This window comes from Artemia franciscana, chromosome 16 (genome assembly GCF_032884065.1).
Source record: "Artemia franciscana chromosome 16, ASM3288406v1, whole genome shotgun sequence".
NCBI classification, from domain to species: domain Eukaryota; kingdom Metazoa; phylum Arthropoda; class Branchiopoda; order Anostraca; family Artemiidae; genus Artemia; species Artemia franciscana.
This window is the reverse complement of record NC_088878.1, coordinates 784,881-812,833: the sequence shown is the minus strand read 5'-3', so window position 1 is coordinate 812,833 and position 27,953 is coordinate 784,881. Positions and strand designations below refer to the sequence as shown.

The window sequence follows — 27,953 nt, the reverse complement described above, 5'->3', positions numbered from 1 at the left end:
CGTCTTATTGTAAATAGGCATAAGAACAGATAATAGTTGGTTCAGTACTTCCGTTGGGCACTTTTCTCAGAATATATGGGACTCCAATCAATAACACTAGTCAAAACTTTCTCAGATTTTTTTTTTTCAAAATGAGTATCTTAATTTTCTTTTTTGGGTAATCTTACTACTGGGTAATTTATAACTGCTAATAATGGTAGGTGGTCCAAGCTAGGGTATGAAATCACATCTGCACAGCTTACATTTAGGTTTCTCGATGGAAAAATCAGTTATTTGAAATCATAAAATTAAAAAAATCAACATTATGACCTGTTAAATCGAGAAGGTTAAAATTAAAGTCTCCTATCACCACATGGCTCACATTATCAGATACTTTACTAAAAAGTTAATTCATACTTTCAACAAACTCTCCCCAGTGAGCACTAGGCGGCTAATACACCATACTTATTAAATTCTTCCTACCATTAAGCTCCACTTCAATAGAAGAACTTTCTACCTTACCTTCAATCCAAATTATCAGGCCGTCCCTAGCCTCATACTTAAGGCATTTTTTAATTAGGGACCCTACCCCTCCACGGTTTAACGAAATTTGATTTTTCACCATCAGTTTATAACCTGACGTTTAATATAAGACGAGATAGACTGATTTAGTGAGGAACGTATCACATAAACCTATAACATCTAAATTTGATCCAAAACCATCTAATAGTTGCAATAATTCATGATAACCTGTTGTTACATGGACATTCCACGAACATAATCGAAGACTCTGTGATTTACCAGTGAATCCAATTCATAAAGAAACCGAATATATTTACTTTCTCTTAACAGCTTGAGTTCAATCATCACTAGATTATCATCACAAGCAGTATCATTTGAAAGATACTCCTCTAAGCCAAATCAATTCAATTCAGCAGAAATCATTTCATTGCAGTAAATCATCGATATTTTTTCTACCTAATGCTATACTAATTAACATCATAATAGAAAAAAAGAAAAAAGAGGTAATTTGAATCACGTAAGAAAATAAGAAAAAAGGTGGATAATCTCATAAGAAAAATGAATCCCTATGCATTCATGACATATACCTTCACACAAAACTTGCAACATAAAAAGTATAATTTAAATATTTACGCAACATTAAACAAAACACTATTAAATACTAGATAAACTCAGCAAGTATTGATAAACTAAGCAAGTATTTTTTTTACTGCAATCCCTTCACTAGGCTTTACAAGTATTTGACCATGGTCAGACCCTGCATTTCGCTGGCCAAACTTATCTTTAGCTGCGTTGAGAATATCTCTAAGTCTTATCTTGAGGCATTTGGCTACAAATATACCACTCAAGACCAACTGAGATTTGGCTTTATATGCAGCTCTCGCAATCTCTCGACTACAAAATTTCACAATAATCGGAGCAACTCTAGTTGAAGGCTCTCTATCAGGCCCGCAGTCTGGTCACATTAGTGACTTGGGATACAGAAATCTTGGGCAAGGATATTTTGTATTTAAGATATGTAGTACCGCTGCTTGAAGGTCCACCCCTGACTGCTGTGTAACTCCGTGGAACACCAAACTGTCAAGCAATCTTTCCTGATCAAGATCATCAAACTTCATTCTGATTTTGTCGATTCTTTCTTCCAAGTTTTTCGATTTGGTTACGTATACCCTTTATAGCTTGATCAATCCGCTTAAACTTAGTGTTGTATTCAAGCATAATTGCATCATAAACTTTAATAACAATAGTGTCAGTTGACCCTCTAAGTGAAGACATATTTGTTTTTGTTTTTTTGTCACTTTCTTGCTAATGCTCATCATCAGTTAATTTTTCGTTTTTTCCAATTCAGTTTGGGTTGCCTCTAGCTGTTCAGAAATCGAATATTTCAGAGTTGAAGGTGACAAAATTTGCTGTTTTCCCTTATCTTTTTCCTTCAGAGCGAGAAATGATCTAGACAGATTTTGGTACGTCTCTGGTATAGTTAAAAGTTCAGTGTAAGCCTTTTTAACGTCACTGCGCAAAGTGGACACATCCACACTAGTGTTCGAGTCGCAAGCTTGTAAATTTGCTTCGGTAAGTCTATTCTCCATGCGATCCGTAGCAAAAAACCAAATAGGCTAATTTTCCTCTATTCTCTTTTGCGACTTGAATGATCCTAACTAGCCACAGAGGGTAATTCCGAAACCTCGCAAAGGCAGCATCAAACTGTTTGAAATGCGGCATAATACCAAAGAGCAAATACAAGATAAACAAAATAGATATTATCTTTGAGTGAGGACCAAGCCTCAATAATGCATAAGAGTGGATATCCTATCCAAACTCTGTGAGGTTGGCCCACCTGTCTTTCCTGTGCTGCGCTGAAAAGTACACGTTTACGCATAGTTTATCTAATTATTTATCCAAACAAAATGTTATAAACTCAATATTCAGAATTAGTAAAACTGCAGGTATACACTCTGCTTATTTTGTCACTGAATTATTTGTGTCTATTGGGTGATTTTAGGTCTGTAAAAATAGGGATTGATGGTATTCTAGCCTGGGTAAATTTAGTATAAGAAAGGAAAATAGTAATGGCTAAAGACTGCTACAATTTTGTAGGAATAACAATCTAGTTATGACCAATACAGTAGTTAATTTTCTCGCTCGGCTGACTGACCACGAGACATATTTAAAGAACCCACTGATTAAGACAGCCTCTGAAAAATACAGGATGTTGGTGACTCACGTAAGGATAAAATTAGCTTGGAAAAGCCATGGGTAAATTTGGTGCTTTAATGAAACGAGTTATAGTAAGTATTCTTACTTTTATTACTTTTTAATGATACCTTTATCCTTTTTCAACTAACCTGGGTGAAGATCTCTCCAGAGTGATAAAGGGTGAAATGTTTTGACCCCCCCCAAGTTGAAATTTTGAACTTTCTTGAGTCTTTCACCCTTCAACATTTGTTACTGATCCTCACGCAAAAATGCATGTTAACTGTACAGTCCCTTCCTGTATCTAAACTTAGATCTTAGACTATTCCTCATTATCGATAATAAAAGCTTGACCGTATTCACTCATGATTCATTCACATTGACGATTGTTGACGGTGACTGATGGCAACTGTCGAGTGAGCATTAGATATATTCTTAAGTGTCTTTTACGTCCATGCCTTTTTCGTAGAATAATACGGCATTATGTATCTTAACATTTTATTTCCATGTATTTGCAACGACTTTCTACGAGCCATCTCTTGCTCTCTTATCACAACGGTTAAAACACTCACACGATTCCAGTTTAAAAAAGGCGAACCATGCTTACCTTTCTGGAAAAAAGACAGTGTAGGATGAACAAAATAAAACAGTTTGTTTTTGTCTACCGTGATTGCAATACGCTTCATAAATCTAGTTTAAGCAAGGTCAAACATGTCCAACCACCTTTTTGAACAGATTATGCCTTTGAAGACAGACCCGTTTGCATAATTTGAGGGTCTGTCTCCCAACATTTGCTTTGTTATTTCTCCTCTAAGAAAAAGACTTTCGGACCTACAGATTGAAAATCTATGCACGACAGGCGATTCAAGCTTGAACATATTAAAATGCCGATTTTTCTATCAAAAGTTTTGTTGCAGAGGAGACGGTCAATGGAGTGGTCATGGGCCAACTTTATGCGTCCCCTCAGAATATTTCTGATAAAGATGGGAAATTCTTATAATTTAGTGTCTTTGTCTCTGGGACTTAGCAAGTTGTGTCCATCCAGTAAGCACATTTTGCCCGTTTTAATTTTGCAATAAACAAAAAAAAACAAGTTTTTTTTAAATGAAAGTAAAGAGCGACATTAAAACTTAAAACGAACAGAAATTACTCCGTATATGAAAGGGGTTTTTCCTCCTCAACGCCCCGCTCTTTGCGCTAAAGTTTTTTACTGTTTTAAAAAGTAGAGCTATTAGAAAGAGTCAAACTTTAACGTAAAGATTGGGGCGTGACAGAATAATTAAATAATTATTAAATAATAATTAACTAAAATAATTAAATAATAATAAATAATAAATGAATAATTAAATAATAAATAATAAACTCTGACAGAATAATTCCCATCAAAACCAAATGTTAAATTTTTACCATTTTGTTTGGCCTTAATAGCGACAGAATCCCATAAATTTTATACTCTGATATAGTCAATGGGTTTAAAACTATCCAAATGCCTTGTAGAAAACTAACCGTTTCTGACGACATACTGCTGGGCAGCGACACAAAATTAACTGTGTAGTCCGGATAAATGGTTATTTAACACAAGAAATACTATTATATTTTATGTTACCGCTTTTATATGAAATATTTAAAAAGCTTCTTTTAAAGTCACGTAATCACACCATCTTTAAACCCCCTGTTTACATCATTGGAATATTTAACACAATGATTTAAAGCAATACTCGGTGGCTCTTTCCACGGAAGGGTGGAGGAAAGAGGTTGACTGGAGGATCAAAATGTTTAGTCCTTTAGGGTCAGAATTTTAAGTTTTAGTTTCGATTTGGTGAAGATGGCAATTTACAGCTTAGCTTACTTGTCACTGTTATTGCCAGAAGTACACCTAGACTAAGTATTTGGTCTGGTTACTGAGGGAATGGTAGCTCCAACGTGGAATGTTACTTTCCTCTGAGATTAAAGTGGTTTAAAAAAAAATTCTTATTGCCTTGCAAACAAAAATAACTTTGATCCAAAACTACATTTTGGCGTTTTAGACCCCCCCCCCAAGAAAACTTCAGGGGTTTAATTTTTTTGAGAACTAATTTTGTTTGGGGTGATAAAACTGAGCCGTTTGTAAAAAGATAAATAAATAAATTAGAATAATTATTGAAAAATCATTTTTAGTTCTCGAGTCTTTTCAAAAAAATGAACAGCAGAATTATTCAAATTAAGGTTTGCAAACACAGAATAGAAAACAAAAATAGAAAACTATTGCAAAAATACTAAACACATTAAGTTCTTTTAGAAATACTAAGCTTCTTTTGTAATTTAAAGCAGGATATATATGGATATAGGGAACTTGACGTTTATTATTTACAGATATGATGTCAATGAAGGGCAAATGTTGTGAGATAAAAATGTAAAACTGTGAAAACTGAGAGTAAATGTTTAAAGGGGTAAGAAAACGGTGTAAAACTACATGTTATTATAAAAAGGTCTAATATGGGGTGCAAGCCTGGTATTCCTAAGATAAAAGCTAGAAGGTGTTTAAGTTCACCTTCAGCTGTGGATATGGGTGTCAATTCATCAATTAAACGATCTTTGACCTGTCCTTTGCCTAGTCATCTACATGTAGCTTTACATTCAAAATTTTGGCCAAGACACGAATCAGAAGCAAAAATCATGGACCCTCCTTCAAATGATCTTCTAAAACGGTGAATCATTCATTGAATTCACAAATTCAATGATGAATTTCTTCATTATTGAAGAAAACGATCTTCAAAAACGGAAGACAACAAAGAAGAAAAAACCAAACTTGCGTTCTAAAATGAGATATATTTCTTCTGTGTTGCCATTTCCTTTTCATTGGAAATTCTCGACTGGTATTTTTCTACCATTCAGATGCTACCTTTAACGAAAATCCCCTTAAGTCAGGATTTCTCATCCCTTTTCCTTATCCTTTTTCAAACGAGTGCTTCCGTCAGCAAATGTTTGATGCAGCCTTCACTATGGCATTGCCAGTCTCCACTGTTTAATATTACTCAGAACAAAAAATTAAAAATAGACTTTAATTCAAATTAAAAATAACGCAAACAAATTTATAATGTTAAGCTTTGATCTTCATCTTCTTGATCACTTTTCTTTGTCTACCTTCAGGGCGAGAGCTTTCACTTATAAGTTCAGCAGCCCTGTCCTTGCTGGCTGCCACACCATCATCAACAAACGATCCAAAACCAGGAAGACCTGCTTCAGATGAATCCTCTTCTTCCTCTACTCCGTAAAAGTTCTCACTGTAATTTAAAAGTCTGTAAGCAGTAACTTTAAAAAAAAACTTTTAAGGCCTGTTTCCATCGTCTTAAAAATAGAAGATGAATTGCTCTCATTATTCTCACATGCAATGATCCATTTATAACTTCAGATTGATTTTAATCGTCTTAAAAATATTTTTAGCCACATTATTCTCACACATGTGTATATATGGTCCTTTATGATCCCATTTTTGTTTCCATCGTCTTAGAATATGATGTTATATATTTTTCGTCTTAATTTATTAGCATTTTTTAATTTTTATTCTGACGATGTGAATTCGACCATTTTCGAGCTAGTGATAGTTAGTTTTCTGATATAAAGTTTTGATAAGAAGTTCTTAAATTTAACATTTGTATTTCTGGATAATATTTATTGGCTATGGATGCGTTTTAAAAGTGGATTTGGCACTTATACTTGGCTTGAACTCTGAATCGTTTTTATTTTTATTTTTTAAAGCTCGCTAGCAGCAAATATTACTAGCTCATCATTTATATCTCTGGTTGCCAACAACAGGAATGGAAAAAACATAATAAATTTTTAGAGCTCAATAAATTTTTCAAGGCCTTCTATTTTTAGAAATTAGGACCTTATTTTAGACTTGATACCATTACCGTTTGCTAAACTCCATTAACTGAAATACCACCCAAAAAAGAAGAAAGAAATCTACAATAGACAATCTCATTCCTAACTGTAATAGTCTAAAGTTTACTGTGTCATTGGCACTTTACTGAAAACGAATATATCAGAAATACTTTCCTTTATACTTATTTCAACATTGAGAACAAAAATAAAAAATAAAATGAAATAAAATCTTGAAAATATGAGCTTTCAGCAATTAACATAATTATATATCAAACCTTCCGTTCAAGTTTATTAGTTCTTTTCAAGATATGTTCAAGACACATCTAGTTTTCACAACAAACCAGAGTTTGGCTACTGCCGCCATCCCTAACTGTAAAAGTCTAAAGCCTACTGCGACATTGGCGCTTTACTGAAAACGAATTATAACACAAATATTTTCTCAAGTAATTATTACGACCCGCAGTGCAAAAAGTGGGGTAGCAACGTAGCAATACTATTTGACAGTTTTCAAATTCGTTGGCAGATTTTGTCTGAAAATATGATTTTTACATATAAAAATACTTTTTGCTTTGTGAAAAGCTGTAAAACACAAATTGTGCTGAAGTGCCAGCAGCTTTTGAAATTTTGTCGAATTCTGCTACTGCCAGATTCGGAACTTTTTTAATACCTAATTACGACATTAAAAATAAAAATAACAATGAAATAAAATCTTGAACTGATGGGGTTTCAACAATTAATATAATTATGTATCAACTATTCCGTTCAATTTTATTAGTTCTTTGCAAGACTGTTTAAGCCACATACAGCTTTCGTAAAAGGGCCAATAACGTAGTAGGCTTTAGATTTTTACAGTTAGGGAAGGGGACAGTAGCCAAACTCTTTTTGTAGTGATTTTTGTTCTTTTTTGGCTTGATTTGCATGTTCAATTTAAGTTTTTTTGTTTTAAGATTTATTTATTCATTTTTGTTAGCACCTGTTATGTGTTTGTCTGCTATGATTGTTTATTCAATTTCTGTTCGTTTATGATTTCACTAATTCTTTAACACTAGTTTCTGGTCGTTTTGAGTTTGAATTATTTAAGGAATTTGTTTCAGCTGATCTTAAGTTTAATATAGCTTTTACTTTTCTTTGAAAACTTCTTTTTCGGGAAGTTTTCTTTTTGATTAATTTCTGTTTGTTTTTTATTTCCAAAGTTAAGTTTTCAATATTCTCCTTAAAATCGTTTTTTTTTAAACATAAAAGTTCCATCTAAGTATCAAAGTAACAATTTTAATAACAAATTTAAGTAACAAAGTAACAAAGTAATCAAAGTATAGAAAGTAAAAAAGCATCAAAGTAAATAAAGATGAAAGTAATTTAAGCATCAAAGTAACAATAACCAACTTGCAGAACTTACAGCTCCTTCCCTGTAAATAAAAGTTGCCCCATAAATTAGTAAATCAAGGTATCAAAGTACAAATAGAGATAGGTTAAGTAACAATAAACAACTTGCATAACTCATAGCCCTTGCTCTCGGGGCTGGGATAGGAGGTTGACCCCAAAATCATTTTTATTTAGCCTTTCAACTATTTAGAACCAAATTGGTGTCTCAAAATTTTGACAAGATGTATTTTGGGGGAAAAAGGGTTGGGGTAGGAAGGATGGTTGCCTTTTGATAACTTTTGACTCTTAACAAAGAATCTAGAACTTTTAATTTACAATCAAACGAGCCCCCTTCAAAGTTAGTACAACCACTCCTTCCACAAAAACCTTATACGTTGACTATAGACACCATGCACAAGTTAAAGCCCTTGCCCTGGTGGCTGTGGGGAATTTTTCCACCCAGATTTATAGTCATTTGATTTTTCTACTATTTTAAAGGAAGATGCTGATACCAAAAGTTTTGATCGGATACATTTGAGGGAAGCAAAAGGGATTGAGGGTTTGAGGGAGGGCTTGTTACCTTCCTACCACTTTCGACTGTTGAAAGTGCACATGAATTTTCGATTTTCAATTGAATGAACTTTCTCCAAAGTTTATACGGCCATCTCTTCCATCAAAAAGCTTACAAGCTAAAAATGGACAGCTAGCATAACTTAAAGCCCTTTCCCTGAGGTTTTGGGGGATGTCACATACAAAATTATAGTTATTTGGCATTTGGATTATTTTTAACCAAATGGGTATCTCAAAATTTTGATAGTAAGTAAATAGAAAAATAGGGGGCAGGGAGGGGGGGCGGTGGCCCTCCGTTCACTCTTGACTCTTAGAAAGAGAACTAGAACTTTAGATTTAAATCGAATGAGTATTTTCCAAAGTTTATACGATCACTTCTTCCATTGTAAGAATTAATCTTACAAGTTTATAACAGAAAACTTTCTTAGCTTACATTGCTTGCCCACGGGATGTAGGTTTGTTTGTCAACCCTGAAGGCATAGCTATTCGACCTCTGTTCTATTTTGAACAAAATGACCAACACAAAATTTGAATTGGATACATTTGGGGAAAAGAGGGTGTGTGGGGGGGTAGTTGTCTTCCAAGGTTACTTTTTTTATCACTTTTGACGCTTAAAAACCATTGTAACAGTGCCAGTACAGGGTCAAGGGTTTGATCTTACCCACCGTAAGATTTGGTGACAGGCTTACTTTCTCTGCCCCTAAAAAAAGACTTGGCAACCAACAGATGTCCTGAAACAACGTTGAGTTGTAAACTAAGGGCTTGTCTGGAGTCTAAAAACAAAGAGTACTTGTATAATATAGCCCCTACCACTCAAGTTGTTCATTCATTGACGCATCATAGAACCGGTTTTTTTGTTAGTTTCTTTCAGCTTAACGTGAGACAAGACAAGAGAAGTAACAGAATAGATGGAAAATATATAATTTGGGCTATATATTTGCATATTAGGGGGTGGAGGGGGGGGGTAAATTATTTGAAGAATATGAAGTTAGAAAATAATTATTACTTCATATGCTCTATATACATATTTAATTAAAAATGACCTCACGAAATATTATAAAAAACAATAGATATTAACACAGAACCTGTCACAAATAGACCTATGAGATCAGTAGCCAAAATAGCAAGGCTGGCATTAAAAACGTGTTTTTAAATCATTTTCTTTCATTTCAATGAATTGCCTCGTTTCATTGCAATTTATATCATTAAATTGCAATGAAACGTAATGCAATGAAAAATGAAATAATTTATTAATCATTGATATATATTGCTGAAGACAGCCCTTGGACATAGGGTCGAAATATTCATTCTAATTTGTTTCCCACTGTCTTGAGATATTCCCTATTATTCTTCTTGTTTTTGGTGTTTGCCCAAATTTTTTGTAAAGTATTATATTTTTATTAAAATTAGGTACATTTCGTTAAGATTGAGCGTCAGACAAACATATTAGAAGAATATTAAGTAGGAGCTAAAATCATACAAGTAACCAAAGTTACCTACCATCCCTTAACGTTCTTCGGTAAGTCACATCTACCAGTTTTAGGGTTGAACACCAATCCCATAGAGCATCCCCCAAGTCTAGGCTCGCCAGTCATGAGACACATGATGAACATACGGCAAGTCTCTGGATGTGGCAAACGGTCGTGGTCTCCAAATTTCAAACGGCGGAATCGATGTTGTCTGTTCGGGCATTCAAAGGATAGAATTTCTAAAAAAAAGGGCCAGAAATTTTAAGATTGAATTATCTGTGTATTAAAAAAATCAAGCAGTAAATACTACAGAAAATTAAGTGCTTCCCTAATAAAATCCATCCTCTCGGAAAAAAGGTTAATGTTCTCAGAAGAAAATAATATACAATTTTGCTAATCCGTATTTGCAGTCTGATATTTTGATGCTATTTGATGTTTTTGGGGGAATCAAGGTTGACATTGAAAAACATTGCAGCCATAGTGGGTTGTTAGAGTACTCACACACACAAGAACTTTTTTTAGCCAGAAACGACAAAAAATTGAGTTCATACAAACAACACATTCACTAGGGATGTAACAACATGTCACAAATAACAACAGCAACAAGAAACCTCAGACTCTGCAACAATATGCATCAATTCAAGCAAAGGAAACTGGGACTCTTATCGGTTAGAGAAACAGTTAGAGTATGGAATACACTGGAAGTGACGAAGGAAAAATGTTCTCTCCAGCTTTTAAAAGTTTACTCAATTATCTCATTCCCAATCAAATTCGTAGTTGTCCGTTAGGCAGTTCCAGGCTACTCAGTAAAAAGGCTGGAATTACAGAACTTTTGCTCATTCCGTTCCCTCTGAAAATCTCAAATTTTCTTTGGGCTTGGAATAAAGTTTCTTACAATCCCTGCATAATCTGCCGACGTTATTTTAAATTTGTACCTTCCTTTACCCCATTTATCTCCCCTTAATAAAAATACCCGTGTAATTGTTTCAAGGCTGAGACAGCTTTTCAATGCATTCGAAAGTCAGCATCATAGCAATCAATTAAAAAACCACTAATAAAATAACAACATTGTTGGCTCTTAAAAAGCTCAAGATGAAAAATTGAATCGACAAAAAGAAAGTAGGACAAATTTTGCATAGTTCCGGTAAGTTATCCCATGTAAAATTCCTCTTTGTAAGTTCATTCCCAGAAACTTCCCTGCCCGTCAAAAATCGTCACCCGTAGAAAATCCCCCCAGAGAATTCTCCCTCTTCGAAAAATATTTGTTTACTTACAAATAAAATATTATACGTAGATAACAGGCAAAATTCAGAACTTACCACTTTCCCCCCAGGTTGTGGGGTTCATGTCATCTCTAGTGGCACAGTTATTTGATCTTTCAGACATGGTGAACAAAATGGATATATCAAGATTTTGATTTGATGACTTCGGGTGAAAAAGGCATGGGAGGGGGGCTAGTTGATAGAAACAACAACAAATAAACACATATCCGTGATCTTTCTTCTGACAAAGAATATAAAATTCCACGTTTTTGCAGATGGGAGGTTGGTACCTTTACAGAAGGATTCCATAATATGCTGAATCTGATGGTGCGCTTTTCATTAAAATTCATTAACTTATTTGGGGTGTTTCTCCCTTTCTCGAAAATCATGCAAATTTTCTTAGGTTCGTAGCTATTGATGGGTACATTAAACTCAATGAAGTTTACATACTAGAAATTGCATAAAAAGACAATTCTTTTAATGTATATATTGTACCCCAAGTGTTTGATTAAATCGCTAGCCTTGGAACTGATCACCTCCTGTCACCTCATACACATATTTCTGAGACACATATTACGAGACTTCCATGACTTGAATGGATCAGTTTTTCTCCTAAAGACTCCCGATTGAAAATCTGAAGAGCCTTTGTAGATTCGGCTGATGGTGAAGCATGCTTTGCATTTGCTACTGAAACTTTTTCTCCTGCTCTATACGAAACTTTTTCTCTAGCTTTATACTTTTTCTGTACATTTAGGATTATCTATACATTTAGCTCTATATATTTAGGATCTTTTGTCCCAGAGGGTGAGGGTTCGAATCCTAGTGTACCCAATTATTCAGTTAGGGACGGGGGTCAGTGGCGTGACTCTGTAAGCTCAGCCAGAGTTGACCCAGCTCTAAATGGGTACCTGGAGAAATCTGCGGAAGGTAAACAGGAAGGGTGTGTGAAAGCACAGTATAGTTGACATCCCCCCCCCCCATTGTACTTCCTGGCCGAAGGGTCAAGAAACGAAGTTCAGCACTGCCGGTAGGAACTGTTAAGTCCAATGCCGTATTCTTTACTATTGGGAATAAGTCACCTGTGGCCAACACAGCTGTTCACATTCCTCCCCCCTGAACTATCATAAGCGTCTTTCTTTAAGTCCTACCATGAAGCCACAATTTCCTTCAAATCCTCCCTCGCAGCCTCTTGTCGCACCAGACAAAATGCTTTTCATTTGACTCGAGGTAGATGGTTAAAAAGCACAATGTTCTTAATTTGTAATGATCTATTCATGGCTTAACCATCTTAATTTTTCTTTGATTCTCAAGACAGTAGAATCAAGCTGGATATTCCGTAAAATAATCTCCATCGTCATTAATTCTCAAAATGAATAAGCGATTTAGAATAGTCCATCTGTCCCATAGTTATTTTCTAAAGTTTACTTAATTAGTTTATTTTTTTGTATTTTTATGCCACGCATGAGCTGTGCTTTTTTGAGGTCATGTTCTGTGTTTTAATTTTATTGTAGTATTTCTTTTAGAATGTTTAAATGAACGGCCAAGAAGTTATATTGTTGAAAATCCAAAAACCTCCCCCCCCCCCCCACAAAAGAAAGGGCTTTTAAACACTTATATGGGAATGAAAAAATTCATCAGTGGACGTTCCTAAATAGCTGCTCAAATAATAAACGAAAAATCAACTATCATTTGATAGAAGGCCCGCAACCAAGCCGTCCCCCCTACCCTTTCAACCATTAAAACCATTTTATTATCCTTTATCCATCAGCATTGAGAAATTATCCCAACACAAACATTAAAAAAAAAAAAAAAAAAAAAAAAAAAGTATCAAAATTCAAATGAAATCTAGTCTCGATCGCAAAATTTACGTAGAATAATCAAAAACATTTGTCCATGATGGATAAATACTAATTTAACATTTATTAGCTTAGATCTAGGTAATACTTGGTATCGATACTTAGAGGCATTGTATCCTAGTAACAAAACTTTCGAAATGTACTGATACGTCAGATACTCAGCGATTTGCATTGTGTGGGGCCAATTCGTAAACTTGTACAATGAAAAGAAGATAAATTACGATTTTGAATCTTCAGAATTTATCCATCGTTTTAGAATCATTTTCTTTGGTTTTTGGTGAAAAAACATGATCACAGTTATGAAACTTTGGTACTTGTTATGCGACACACATTTGAATTACGCCTCGATAAGATCTCAGAAAACCGGTTTCAGAGCCACAAATACAAATGACGGGTGACGGAATGTATTGGACTTATGCAATTTGGGCTATATATTTGCGCATTGAGGGGGGGGGGCTAGGTTAGGTTACACTAAGGGTGTGCCAGAATACTTTACTAACCTCCTCCCCCTAATATGCAAATATATAGCCCAAATTATATTATTATATAAACTAAAGGTTATATGAAAGTTATTTTATTAGGATTATCCTAATTTCACTTCTTGGGTAGTGTTTCGTTTAATTATCAAGTACCGAAATTTTAATCGCACTCAAGTTTTGATGGCTACTGTGCTTCTCGGTTAAAAATTCTAGCTTTAAATGGCCCTAGAACCTACAGGAATCAATGCATCGCTGCTTTTGGGTACTGTATTAAGTGTTGTTGGGTGCTGTATAGTGTTGATACGGTATTTTTCTCCAGCTCTATATGAACGACTTACCGGCGGCACTGCAATTTTTCCTATTGGAAAGATCTGGATGGATACAAGCACCAACTTTTGGCTCAAAAATGACACCTTCTGGGCAAGTGATCAATGTATGTCTGCCATCTGTACAATGATAGAATTGATTGCATGTTCCTTCAACTTCAAACATGCCGTTTTCTCTTGGACAGTTAAGCGTAGATCTTGGATTTTCTAAAATAATCAAGATCATATTTTAGAATAAACAAAAGTGCTAAAAGCTATCCGTGAAAGTTATAATTTAATAGTCGTACAGGAAAGAAAGAGAAAAAGAAAGATAGAGAAAAAAGAGGGAGAAGGAGAGATAGAGTAAAAAATAAGAGGAAGAGAGAAGGAGAAAGAGATAGAGGGACCTGACACTAGACTAAATTTAAAAATAGCCGACAAATTTCAACTTAACGCTCGCCTTGTTCTGAAAAACTGATGATCTAATTTTTTCTTTGTTCTCAATTTTTCTGTCGATAAACGGAATTTGCAACCAATTTTTACAAGAGATAGTTTAATATAAAAGGTGCAGAAGACGGGTTTAGGAGGTAATAATCATTCTAAAATTGTACTGAAGATTTTTCTTTTTACACAAAAGTAGAGAGAAACGTTGAACTTTAAAGATAAGTAACTTTAAACTTGAGCTGGATTCTTGAACCACCATCTCTCCCATTCTCACTCTTCAGCCTCATTTGGGATTTAATGAAAATTGAAGCCTTTTGGCCTCTATTATAAAATTGAAAACCGTGCTATATCGTACTATAATTGAAGCCGTACCTCTAATTTAATAATATTCTTCGGCAAACAATTAAATCCAAATAATCACATGCAGTATAAAAATGATGTACTAAAATGTAAAACTTCATTGTCAAGAACCATTATTCACTGAAACATTTATATATGTTATTAATAAAAATCACAGATCAAATTATAAGCGAATTTAGAATAAACCTAAACTTTTCAAATGACAGTAAAGAATGACACTAAACTTTAAGGCATACACAAATAATCCTAAATACAAGCCACTGCTTTCCTCCTAGGTCCCAACTTAATTATGCTATAATTTATCTTAGGATTCAGTTTAAAATTTTGAGGTTGCTCTTAAGTATATTCAGTTGATAATAGTCAGTTGTTGTCTACCAACTGCTTCTCAGTACTGTAGTGACACCTTTATTCATTTTGATAAAGGTGGCAATAGTTGACCAATCGACAAATTTATTCTAAAAAGAAAGTAAAAAGAGAAAACAAGAAATGAGGGCGCCGAAAAATCTTGGGTTGGAAGACGGGTTTCCCCTCACGCTCTCCCTGGATCTGACCCTGTCTCAGATCGTGGCAGGTAAAAATGTTATTGCTCAAAGTAAATTTTCGAAGGTTTATAATAAGATAAAAAATTAAACATGAAAGAAAAGATCAGCGGTATGAGGGGAATGACTCATATTAAGGATAATTCTATATATTTTAAGTTAAGATTTTTCTTTTCACTGTTGTTGGAAAAAGGCCTTATCGTTAAATTTTGTAGAATTTTAGAAAGTAAAAAAGGGAGAAAATTCAAGCGCATCTTTTAAAATTAATTTTTTTTTAATTTGGTAGTCTTATAGCAGAATAATTATATAGAAAAAAAAGTATGTGAAAACTTCATTGGTGCAATGCTTCCGTTCAGTCACGTACATAGAAAACTTTTGGAAGGAATGGAACAAAAAAGCCCAAATGTGTTTTAAGGTGCCTTAAAACTTATTTGTTTATTAATTGTATAATGAATACCCAAAACTAAACTCTAAACAAGTAAAGGTGGCGTGGGCCTTCACTAAATCTTTTAATTACTTTTTTTGCTTTAAGCAGTAACGAAGAAAAATTACTATTCAGCAAAGACGATGCTCAGTTAATTTAAAATTTTTACACAATACATAATAATACAAATACATGAAAAAAACATTAAATTACACTGCCAATCCTGCTTCCGCGTCTGTCCTGTGACAGAGGCTCACTGGTGAGTTATCAGCACCTGGCGCGCATAGGACGTAGCTCTTTTGTGCACTTACCCAACCCTATTTAAATCCAAACAAAACTAGCTCTGTCGTAATTCTTGCCGCTTAGACGATAATTTAATGAAAAGTTAATTTAGAATGTATCTTTTATGCTAGTCCTAATTTGTGTTTTGGCAAAAAAAATGAACCAGGGAGCACATAAACCAATTTTTCACCACTAATGGTTTTTACATTTATTTAATAAACTACAATATTTTCCGAATCGTTGGAGGGGAATGGGAGTCACCCCCCCCCCCCCCTCTGAATGACACCTATGTCCGGGCCTCAAAACAGGAGTATAAGTAACAATTTCTTCATTTCTTACCAGGTAAACAAAACATGAAAAACCGAAATTACATAATAAAAAACATGCAGTCGCTGATAACCCTAAAAATTTTGAGGTGGGATTAGTTCAAAAGAATATGCATACAGCGCTAATATTTACTAGCGTTAATTTATCCCATAGATCATCCTTTTTCATCCTAATATTAAATAAATATCTTTACGTTATTTACAATACAATTATTCGGACTTACCTTCTTTTGCCATCACTCATTAGTAAAGTTAAAGAGTTATCTAGCATAGTAAAAAAAGTCACATACACCCAGAAAGGGGGCTTGCCTACGGCATTTTTTATAAAAATTTTGCTTTAATCTGATTTATTTGTGGTTATTTGCTTAAATTTTGCCCAAGCTCACTTGAAACAAACCCAATTGACTATTGCAGAACTCCCATATGCTTAAAAAACAGTATTATGGCTAAAATAATAGCGCCAATTGCTTATATCAAAACCTACGGCTTGCTTGCAATAATTATCTTTTTTCGAGGAGAGGGAGGGGCCAGAAGTATAAAATTGGTTTATTTCCTAATTCAAATCAGATATAACCAGAAATTTAGAATTTCGGGCTTAGGGGGGCACTTTCTGCGTAATTTCTTGAAAGTAATGTCAGAAGAGCCTGAATATCGGTCGAAACCATGGAATTTCGTCTCAGCACCCTTTCAAGGATTCTATTTTGGGAGGATTCCTGTTTCACGACGAGCGCTAGAGCTTAAGGGCTGCTTCATTTTTGAATGATTTGAATATCCCCTTTATTTTATGATTCCTGGTTCATACGAGCACTACGACGTAAATCCAGTCAGTCTGAAGAAAAAAGCAAAATTCTGTATTTTACAAAAAGAAGAGCTGAAAATCTCGCATCAGAACGCGCACACATATTCATCTGAATGCTTATAATATTTAGTTATATCGAAGTACGTTTGGGTAATATAATGGAAAATACGGAGCAAGGGAAGATTAAAAATAAAAACCTTAGACAACACATGAAGATATTTAAAATTCGAAAACGGTTTTTTTTTGCAAGTGAAGAAGTGCTAATTTTGTCCGTAAAAGTACTGCAAGATTGGTGAAATTTGGTCAGAGAAGGAGTAAATTTTCAGGAGGAGGAGCATAAGAAAGAACAAACTCAGTGCATTTGCAGTAATACTATATATAACTTGGCAGAGAGTGCGGTTGGAGAGTGTCGGTAAAGTGGTCTCGTGAATAGTTTGAGTGTTTTTGCACTTGAATGACCATGGTTCTATGGCATAGGGATTATCGCGTTTTCTTAATACATAGAAGATGTTCAATCCCAGATGGAACTACTTTTTGTATTAAGATTTCCTTTTCAAGGCCAGAAATCGTAGATCATAGGAGGTAAAGACAGGTCAAAAGCGGACCAAGGGGACTTTTAAGCGTGAATATTTGTAATATATTAACAACGAAAAGACCAAGAGAAAAACACTGCTGCTGTTAAGGTAAGAAATGGGGTTAGCAGCTGGTTTTGCGTTAAATCACGAGTTAAGCAGTGTTGTGTTCTATCCCCCCTTATATGGATCATTTTGATGGAGGCAATGGGAGACCACGTAATCAAATGGGGAGGAAAAACTCTCCTGGACTTATATTATTCTGACGAATTAAGCATTCTAGATGATAGTATGTGCAAAGTGAATGAACTTTTAGAGTTTTTGCGAGTTCAGGGTGCTAGAATAGTTTTAAAATTAATGTTAAGAAAACTAAGTCACTATGGCTAGGAATAAGTGATAATGAAAAGGTGACGTTGGGTAACGAAAAGTTTGATCTGGTTGGCATCTTCACTTACCTTGGTAGTATTATTAATAAAGACGGTGGGAGCAGTGAAGATGTTAAAAGTTCAATAGCCAAGGTTCAGGGTAGTTTCAGTTAAAAAAAGGTTGGAAGAATAGGAAGATAAATCTTCAAACCAAGATTAGATTATTGGAAAGAACAATGGTGACAGTGGTCACTACGGCTCTGAAGCATGGGTGCTCCGGAAAGCGGATGAAGATTTACTATATGTTTCCTAGATAAATTGCCTACGAATTGTTCTGGGCACCCGGCTAACTGACCATATTTCAAACAATAGGCTGTACAAAAAATGTGGTACAATCCCACTTTCTAAGCCTATAATGAAAGAAAGGTTGAGATGGCTATGGTGCGTTCTGCGGATGAAGGATGACAAATTGCCGAAGATTGTTCGTTTCGGCCAACCTTCCAGGGCTAAACGGAAAGCAGGTTGTCCTTGTCTGGGGTGCGAGGATGTCATAAAGAAAGATTTAAAGGAAATGAGAACTTCCTGGGAAGGTGTAAAGAGGGAGGCTTTGAATAGATTGGGGCGGAGAAGGAGCGTACATAGCTGTGTTGGCCTCAGGTGGCTTGGCGCTGCGGTGAGTTATTAGTAGCAGTAGTAATAAATTCAGATGGCCAATAATGAAAAAAGGTATTTGGTTTGGGGTCAATAGTAAAAAAAACAACAACTCTGTTTGATAATTTGAATAAACTATATCTTGGGTTATACGGAAAGAGTGCAAAGTCCAATCCCCCATCTCCCTTGCTTACATCCTTGGTGATACCACAAGCATAAGAAATGTCACTACAAAACATTCCCGAGGAACAACAGGCAGCTACATTTTCACTCAGAACAAAAGAAGTAGTAATACTAACGTGTCTTGGTTCTGCTTTCACAGTTTACCACATGGGGCATATCACACTTTCCTCTTCTAAAGTCAAACATTAATCCATCTGGGCAAGACATCTCAGTTGGTTTACCAGCTTCACAGAGAGTGAACTTGTCGCAAAATTCATCGTCAGCAATTTTATAGGGAATTTTCGAAGGCTCGCATTTTTCGATTGGAACTGAAAAAAAAGTTTACTAAAATTCTTCAGTATATAATAGTTAATAATATAGTTTTAATCATATTTTAATAGGAAACGGAGTAAACCATTTTAAAGGAGAAAAGATAATACATAAAATAACTTAGAAATATCACTCTGACAAAAATGCAAAACAACTGGAGTAAATAACACCAATAAGCCAAAGAAAATTTTGGTGCCAGGTCTGACCAGAATAACAGTATAAAAGGATGAAATGGACCCTAATTCCAGGTTAGCTGGGCGAATCCCATGTCCTTTTTGAACTTCGAATGCAACTTTTCGAATGAAGCCAATATATCCATAGCACCAAACTTGTGAATAATCTTGCTGTTTTCATAACATCAAGGTAGATACAATAAATATTTACGTTAATTTTACCACGGAAATAAAATAACTATTATATCCAGTATATCACTAACATTCATAAATGAGTGCAAACCCACCGGAAAAAGAATATAGTGGGTAATAAATGGATAAAAGTTATTTTCTTACTATTTTGTTTGATGAAAATACTTTGTTGACGCTTCTAGATTATAAATTGATAAGAAAATAATTGAAAATAATTTATAAATGAATTGATAAGCAGAAAAATAAGAACTAGCCCCGTTTTGCCCATTAGTATTAATTTATTAGGCTTTTTTAACAAGAATTTTTGAAGGGTCATATTTGTCACTTGGAGCTAAAAAAATAAAACCCAGTGGTCAAAATTTGTCAGTGTCTTATTTTTTATTAATATTTCTTTTTCTTGACTGTTACAAATTTGGAAGAAAAAATCGCAACTATCCTTTTATCTCTAAAACAATGACTTGATAAATTTTGTTAAATAATGAGTTTTCAAGGCTGTTATCTGTCAATAGCTCTCTACTTTATAGTGGGTCAAAAATGAATTATTATACCAATTATGAAAATTAATTGTTATGCCAATTATAAAAATTAATTGTTATACCAATTATGAAAATTAGTCATCTCACCACTAAGGTATTGTACTAGATAACAAAATGATTATAACATGAGAATTGCAAGAAACTTAAAATCTACTATTTTAAATGCATATCGGTGCATTTATTGACAGTTATGGCCATTTTTTTTTTCAAAAATTTGTGAAAGGAACACATAGTAAGTGATCTCCTGACTCACAGGCAGAATAATAATAAGAATAGTTCATTTATAAACCATTTTTAGACAAAATAAGCGGAGTAAATCTAAAAAGGAAGAAAAATCAAACGCATAGAAACACAGATAACATAAACCTTAATGAGGGACGAAAATACACGGATAATATCATGGTTTGGGCCTAGGGACACAAAGACATGTCATGTTAAATTAGTACTAAGCAATTCAAACAATTGAATAATGTCGGTAGCACCGTACTTCTCAATAGAACGTGTGAAATTGAAAGAGATAGTTCTTTCTGCCTATAGTAGTGGGGACTGAATGTAATGGGATTTATTTATAAATTAGTTGTTAAGTCCCATCAGTGTCTACGAGTCGATTTTTTTTCCCGCTTCTTCTCTCTCTCTCTCTCTTTCTCTCTTTTTTATGTACTCCGTGTGAGCTATTGAGGTGTAATTCCTTCTTCTTTTTTCTCTCTCTATTGTTAAAGGAGACAAAACGAATTGCCTCCCTGTCTCCTTTGTATATCGTTTCTTGCTTAATAAAGTCAAAAAGAAGTTACGACATGAAGTGGGAAGGTACAGTAAAAATTCGCAATATCTAAAATTAGCAATACGGTTCTAGCGCAAATAATTCTTATTCAATAACGAATATATTCCACTTAAAAATAAGACAAAATGGTCACAATATGTGGAATACAGTGTAGCTAAAGCTCGGCGTCAATATTTTCCACTATTATGTTTTATTATAATTATATTATGTTTGAAACTAAAAAAATTAATGTCATAGTTTGCTGTCAAGACAAAAAGAGGCACAGATAACTGCAAAATCCAGAGATTTCTGGGGTGGGATTTTGTAGTCACCCTTTCCTTAGTGTACCATGGTTAAAGCGGTAGCAGCAACCTAGTAAAGAGCGAACTAGGGCTCATAGTAACCTAAAGTTAAAAATGAGTTTCGAAAAAAAACTGTCTTGTGAAAAAATTGTGATCTGACACTGATTAAGGAATTGTAACTATTGTTTCGGTTCGTCTTAAAGGTAAAAGTTTATGGCAAAAAGAAGTTTATGGGGATTTTAAAAGCCTGAAATAGCTCAAAAATGGCTTTAGATCTAAATGAAATGTATACTATTAGAATCAGCATGGTCAAAAACCTTGTTCAGGGAAATTACATTCCCTCTCTTTAAACAACAAGGAAAATCCCTTTTTTTTGCATCGTTAGTACTGATCTGGCTCCCGTTTTTTTTTATTTTCTTTTTCCAGGTCCAGCGGGTTACCAGATCATAGAGAGATGCTTAATGGTTCATTCAAAATCTATTTCTCATATGTACGCGGTTTTTATGAATTCCGTCATCTGTAAGTACTATATGGCACTAAAATGACACTTTTTGTGCCATTTTTCAAGGGGTAGCAATAGCGAGCAATCAGTGCATCGTAGAAAGATATTTTATTGCTCATATAAAAGATAGTGCTCATATTTACGTTCTTCTTATAAATTCCACCATCTGCAAGTTCAAAATGGCACTAACAACAGCACTTTTGGTGCCATGTCTCAAGTGGAAAGGCTGGGGCTCTTGGGCTAGCAGAGCTTATAAGAGTGATATTTAATGGCTCATTTGAAAGCTATTGCTCATATATACGTGTTTTTTTTGTTTTGTTTTTTTATCAATTCTACCATTCATAAGTGAGATATAGCACTGAAAACAACACTTTTGGTACTACTTCTTAAGTGGTAAAGCTCTGGAGTACAAAGCAGGTATACTGTTGTAATATATATGTTCCAGAACCCTTAACTAGAGGTTTAAGACAACGCCTCCCGTACATTCCTCCTCTCAGCCCCCTTAGTAAGTTTCATAAATTTTCTGCTAATCAGTAAGCTGTTGAAACATTAACAGGCTACCACACCATCGTAGATAGATGTTTAATGACTCATATAGCTATTTCTTATATTTACTAGGTTTTTAAAAATCCCACCGTCTGTTAGATTTCAGAGATTTCAATGTTAACTAGTTTTTGGTTTTTTTTTAAGCATTAGCTGCAACCTAGTAAAGAGCAAATCACAGCCCAAAGTAACTAAATGTTAAAAAGCGTGGAAATGGCCTTTTTCTTTTTTCCAGGCCTAGCAGGTTATTAGAGCATCATAGAGAGATGCTTGAGGTCATTCAAAAGCTATTTCCTTCGTGTACGTGGTTATATAAATTCCACCATATGCAAGTGTCATATTGCACGACTAAAAGGCACTTTTTATACCGTTTCTCAAGGGGTGCGGCTAGTGGGCTACCAGAACATCTTAGATAGATTTGATAGTCCATTTTAAAATATTGGTCATACCTACGCTATTCCTTTAAATTCCACCATCAGCAAGTTTCGAATGGCACTAAAAACGACACTTTTGGTGCCATTTCTCATGTGGAAAAGCTAGGGCTAGTGGGCTACCAGAACTTTGAGAGTGGTATTTAATGGCTCATTTGAAAACTTTTGCTCATATCAACGTGCTTTTTATCCTATTACCATTTGCAAGTGAGATTTATTACAAACGGTAATATAATGAAAAGCCCTGTCTTCATTATGACTTTTTCAGGCGAAGTTAGCCGAGAAAAACAGCTTTTTGTTCAACGAACGTTTTTCGTAGCTGTCAAGGCCGTCTACAGTATTTTCTGGAGGTGTCTTATCAAACAGTTCGTGGTAACGAACTGTAGTAAGGAGCGACCAAAACTCTAAAAAATGGAATTTTGATAACAATAGCTACATCAAAAGAATCGAATTTTAATGCTGATTTTAAATATATAAGTTTCATCAAGTTAAGTCTTACCCATCAAAAGCTACGAGCCTGAGAAAATTTGCCTTACAGAAATTTGCCTAACAGAAATTATTCCGTATATGAAATGGACTGTCCCCTCCTTAACGCCCCACTCTTTACGCTAAATTTTTTAATGTTTTAAAAAGTAGAGATGACAGAAAGAGTCAAACTTTAGCGTAAAGAGTGGGGCATTGAGGAGGGGACAGTCCCTTTCATATACTGAATAATTTCTGTTCTTTTTCAGTTTTAATGTCGCTCTATACTTGCAGTTAAAAAAAAAACTTTTTTTTTATTATTTAATTTAATATAGAAACAACGCTGCCATGATCTTTTTTATTTCTGACTGTTTTCAAATAATGCTGGAAATTTCTTCCTCCGTGGAGAATTTTTCCCAAAACTCACCAATGGGAAGTTTTTCCGCAAAAAATTATCCCATGGAGAGTATTTCATACGAGAAACCCCCTCTCACAGAAAAATCCCCCATATAATTCGAACCAAACTGAAAATTTCCCCGGGACAATTCCCTCCACCATCTCCACGTGCAAAATTGAGTCACTAAATAGAAAGTAAGACAAATTAAAAGAATTGTGTGTAGGAATTCTGGCAAATTCCCCAGTGCAAAATTTATCCTGGTAACGTTTATCCGCGGAAATTTCCCTCCAAATGGAAAATTCTCCCCATTTAAAATCCCACCAGAAAGTGTCTGCATACATCCCAATAGCAAATCGTCATTTGGGTATCAAAAGGATGTATCTCCATAAATGTAAGTTTTCAGAAGAGCAAAAACAAAACCTCATAACTTTTTTATTTCCCCTCCATCAACTGTAAAACAAAACATAGATTGATGTATATTGATTCACATATTGATCCGTTTTTGTTTCACCGTTATTGGAGGGGAAATAAAAAAGTTTAAATCTTTTGTTTTACTCTTCTGGACATTAACAATTTTAGAGATAGTGTACCCTTGTGATACAACTTTCGTATAAAAAGGGGACAGCCCCTTTAATATACGGAATAATTTCTGTTCTTTTTAAGTTTTAATGTTGCTCCTTACTTGCAGTTAAAAAAAACTTTTTTTTCAATTTAATTTCTGAACGTTTTGAATTAATGCATGTTTTGATTTTGGTTCACCGCACATAAAAAAATGAAACAAAATTTGCATATTATTTTTTTTTTTTTTGCAAAATGGCTTTCTCATAGTTTTGATTGGATGATTTGATACAAAAAAAGTGGTGGGGAAGCAGGGTTAGTTGCCCTCCAATTTTTGGTTACTTAAAAATGGAACTAGATTTTTCTTATGAACGCTTTTGTTAGTAATAAACATATGTACCTTAAGAATTAACTTACGTAGCGAACTTCTATATTTGTGTATTTTATTACGTATAGGAGGGGGTTCGCCCCCGCGTCAATACCCTGCTCTTTGCACTAAAGCTTGAATTTTGTCCCAAATCTTTAAGAATGACCCCTGAATCACAAAGACCGTAGAAAAAATAGCTGAAATTACTAAAAATACTTTAGCGTAAAAAGCAAAGGAATTGTTGAGGAGATGAACCCCCTTATATACGTAATATTTTATGTTCGTTTTAAGTTTTGATGCTGCTCATTACTTCCAGTTGAAAAGAAGTATTTATTTTCTATTTTTTTTTTTAAATAATGCTAAAAAATCCTGCACCCTTTCATGGATATTATCATCCCTCATGAAAAATGCCTCCATGGAAAGATCCTCCCATGTAGCCCACTCTCCCCGACTCACTTCCACCGCAACGTGAAAAAGTCCCCTTGAAAATCTCTGTACACTTCATAATAACCATTGCTATACGTAAACAATGGCCAAAGTTTCTAACTTGCAGCCCCCCCCCCCCCTAGGGACTGTGGGGGATTAAGTTGTCCCCAGAGACATGGTTATTACGTTTTTTGACTATGCTGAACGAAATGGCTATCGCAAAATTTTGATCAGTTGACTTTGGGATAAAAATGAGCGTGGGAGGGGGCCTAGGCACCCTCCAATTTTTTCGGTCGCTTAAAAAGGGCAATAAAACTTTTAATTCCAGTTAGAATGATCCCTCTTAAAAACATTCTAGGACCACTGGGTCGATACGATCACCCCTGGGAAAAAAAAAATTAATTAATTAACACGCACCCGTGATCGGTCTTCTGGCAAAAAATACGAATTTCCACAATTTTGTAGATAAGAGCTTGAAACTTCTACAGCGGGGTTTTCTGATACGCTGAATGCGATGGTATGATTTTTGTTAAGATTATGTGACCTTTAGGGGGTGTTTTCCCCTATTTTCCAGAATAGGACTAATTTTCTCAGGCTCGTATCTTTTGATGGGTAAGACTAAATTGGGTGAAACTTATATATTTAAATTCAGCATATAAATCTAATTCTTGTGATATATCTATTAGTATCAAAATTCCGATTTTTTACTTTCATTTCCTTTTGGAGCCGGGTCGCGCCTTACTACAATTCGTTACCACGAACTGTTTGATTTTAATAAAAAACGAACAAAGATTAATTTAGAAAAAATAGTTTTTCCGACGGAAGTAAAGAGTAAAGTCAAAACTTAAAACGGACAAAAATTATTATTTCACAGCCTATCTAATATATATCAATAAAACTAGTACAAACAAGCCAACTAATTATATTTCCCTATGTTTCTAGGATCATAGAAAACTAGCGCTTTATTGAAAACATAAAATACAGGAGTTTTGGGGCAATAAAAGCAAACCAATTAAGGTCATTTTTTACAGAATAAAAATATTATCAATCAAACAGTTCGTGGTAACGAACTGTAAGTAAGGAGCGACCCGGCTCAATAGTAACCGAAACTCTAAAAAACGGGATTTTGATACGGATAAGATACATCAAAAGAATTGTATTTTTCAGATGATTTTAAATATATAAGTTTCATTAAATATAGTGCTACCCATTAAAAGCTGCGAGCAAGAGAAAATATGTCTTATTTTCGAAAAAGGGGGAAATGCCCCTAAAAGTCATAGAATATTAATGAAAATCCCACCATCAGATTTAGCTTATCAGAGAACCCTACTGTAGAGGTTTCAAGCTCCTATCTGCAAAAATGTGGAACTTTGTATTTTTTCGCCAGAAGAAAGATCACGGATGATTGCTTACATGTTTTTTTTTTTCCAGGAGTGATCACATCGACCCAGTGGTCATAGAATGTCACTAGAGGGCTCACTCGAACGGAAATTAAAAGTACTAGTGCCCTTTTTAAGTGACCGAAAAATTGCAGGGCAACTACACCCCCTCCCACACTCATTTTTTCCCACAGTCACCGGATAAGAATTTTGAGATAGCCATTTTGTTCAACATAATAGAAAAGTCTGTTAACTTTGTCTTTGAGGACGACTTAAACCCCCACAGTCTTCGGGGGAAGGGTTGCAAGCTATGAGCTTTGCCCATTGTTTACATATAGTATTGGTTATTGGGAAGTATACAGAAATTTTCAGGGGAATTTTTCTGGTAGGGGAGTCAGGGGGAGAGAGTTACGTGGGAGGAACTCTCCATGGAAGAAACCCCCTCATATTACGTATAGGAGGGAGTTTTTACCCTCTTCAGTACCTCGCTCTTTTCGCTTAAGTCAGAATTTTGTTAAATAATGGCCGATATAAACAATAATTCGTTTGTGTTATTTTTCGGCTAGTTTTAGGATTTAATATTATCTTACGCAGCCTCTTAACTGTGATTTTATGTGATAATAAACGAAAGATATTTTATGTTTTTGGCTCGTGTTTGTTATTAGATAAAAAAAAGACAAGTTTTTTCAAACTGAAAGTAAGGAACATAGAAACTTAAAATCGAACAGAAATTATTACGTATATGAGGAAGTTGCTTCCTTCTCAGTGCCTCACTCTTTACGCTAATGTTTGACTTTTTGTTCCAATTATTTAAGAATGACTCCTGACACAAAAGGACCGCTTAATTAGAATAATTAGCTTTTAAAAAATTCAGAAACATTTTAGCATAAAGAGCGAGGTACTGAGGAGGGAGCAACTCTCTTATATACCTAATAACAACCAAAAGAAAAATCTGAGAAAATCGCGGTTCAAACAGTTCATGGTAATGAACTGTAAGTAAGGAGCAACCCGGCTCCATAGTAACCGAAACTCTAAATAACGATTAAAGAAAAAGATTTTGATACCAATAGATACATTAAAAGAATTGGTTTTTTATGCTGATTTCAAATATATAAATCACCAAAGTTTAAAAGCCTTAGAAAATTGATTTTCTAATTTTACTGATTTTCGAAGAAAGGGGGAAACACCCTCTAAAAGTCAAGTGATCCTAATGAAAATCCCACCATTAGATTTAACGTTTTATGCCACCCTATTGTACAGGTTTCAAGCTCCCATCTGCAAAAGTATGGAATTTGTTATTTTTTTTTCCAGAAAAAAGATCACGAATGCCTGTTTATTTGTTTGTGTGTGTGTGTGTGTGTGTGTGTGTGTGTGTGTGTGTGTGTGTGTGTGTGTGTGTGTGTGTGTGTGTGTGTGTGTATGTGTGTGTGTGTGTGTGTGTGTGTATGTGTGCGTGTGTGTATGCATGTGTGTGTGTATGTATGTGTGTGTGTATGTGTATGTATGTGTGTGTGTGTGTGTGTATGTGTGCGTGCGTGTGTGTGCTCCCTAGGGTCGTCTGTACCAACCCAGTGGTCCTAGAATATCAGAAGAGTGTACATTCAAACAAAAATTGAAAGTTCTAGTGCACTTTCTTAGTGACCATAAAATTGGAGGGCAACTGGGCCACCTCCCCCGCCACTTTTTTCCCAAAATTGTTCAATCAAAATTTTGAGATGGTCATTTTGTTCACCATAGTTGAAAGGCCAAATAACTATGCCTTAGGGTATAACACCCCCCCAGCCCCATGGGAAAGTTCTTTAAATTAAAA

The 27,953-nt window shown here is 34.7% G+C and overlaps 2 protein-coding genes across 6 annotated transcripts in view; one reads left to right on the top strand and one right to left on the bottom strand.

Moving 5' to 3' along the window:
* Positions 1 to 27,953, top strand: part of LOC136036884 (uncharacterized) — a 104,719-nt gene that overhangs the window by 58,178 nt on the left and 18,588 nt on the right. The window contains exon 3 of one of the 4 annotated variants that reach the window (XR_010619807.1): positions 13,876 to 14,010. The exons of 2 other annotated variants lie outside the window; for them this stretch is intronic. Coding sequence is in view for 1 of the 2 variants with exons in the window: in XM_065719230.1 (XP_065575302.1) it covers positions 21,505 to 21,597 (93 nt within the window). In the remaining variant the exon portion in view is untranslated. Of the gene's footprint in view, positions 1 to 13,875; positions 14,011 to 21,504; positions 21,598 to 27,953 lie in introns of those variants that run through there. One more of the 4 variants, XM_065719230.1, reaches the window with a different exon arrangement.
* Positions 1 to 27,953, bottom strand: part of LOC136036882 (protein obstructor-E-like) — a 76,914-nt gene that overhangs the window by 45,072 nt on the left and 3,889 nt on the right. Inside the window, exons 2-5 of one of the 2 annotated variants that reach the window (XM_065719226.1) lie at positions 18,923 to 19,114; positions 13,895 to 14,089; positions 9,991 to 10,198; positions 5,739 to 5,957 (exon numbers count right to left, since the gene is read on the bottom strand). The exons of the other annotated variant lie outside the window; for it this stretch is intronic. Of the exons in view, the coding sequence (XP_065575298.1) occupies positions 5,774 to 5,957; positions 9,991 to 10,198; positions 13,895 to 14,089; positions 18,923 to 19,114 (779 nt within the window). The 3' untranslated portion in view covers positions 5,739 to 5,773. Of the gene's footprint in view, positions 1 to 5,738; positions 5,958 to 9,990; positions 10,199 to 13,894; positions 14,090 to 18,922; positions 19,115 to 27,953 lie in introns of those variants that run through there. 2 annotated transcript variants of the gene reach the window in all.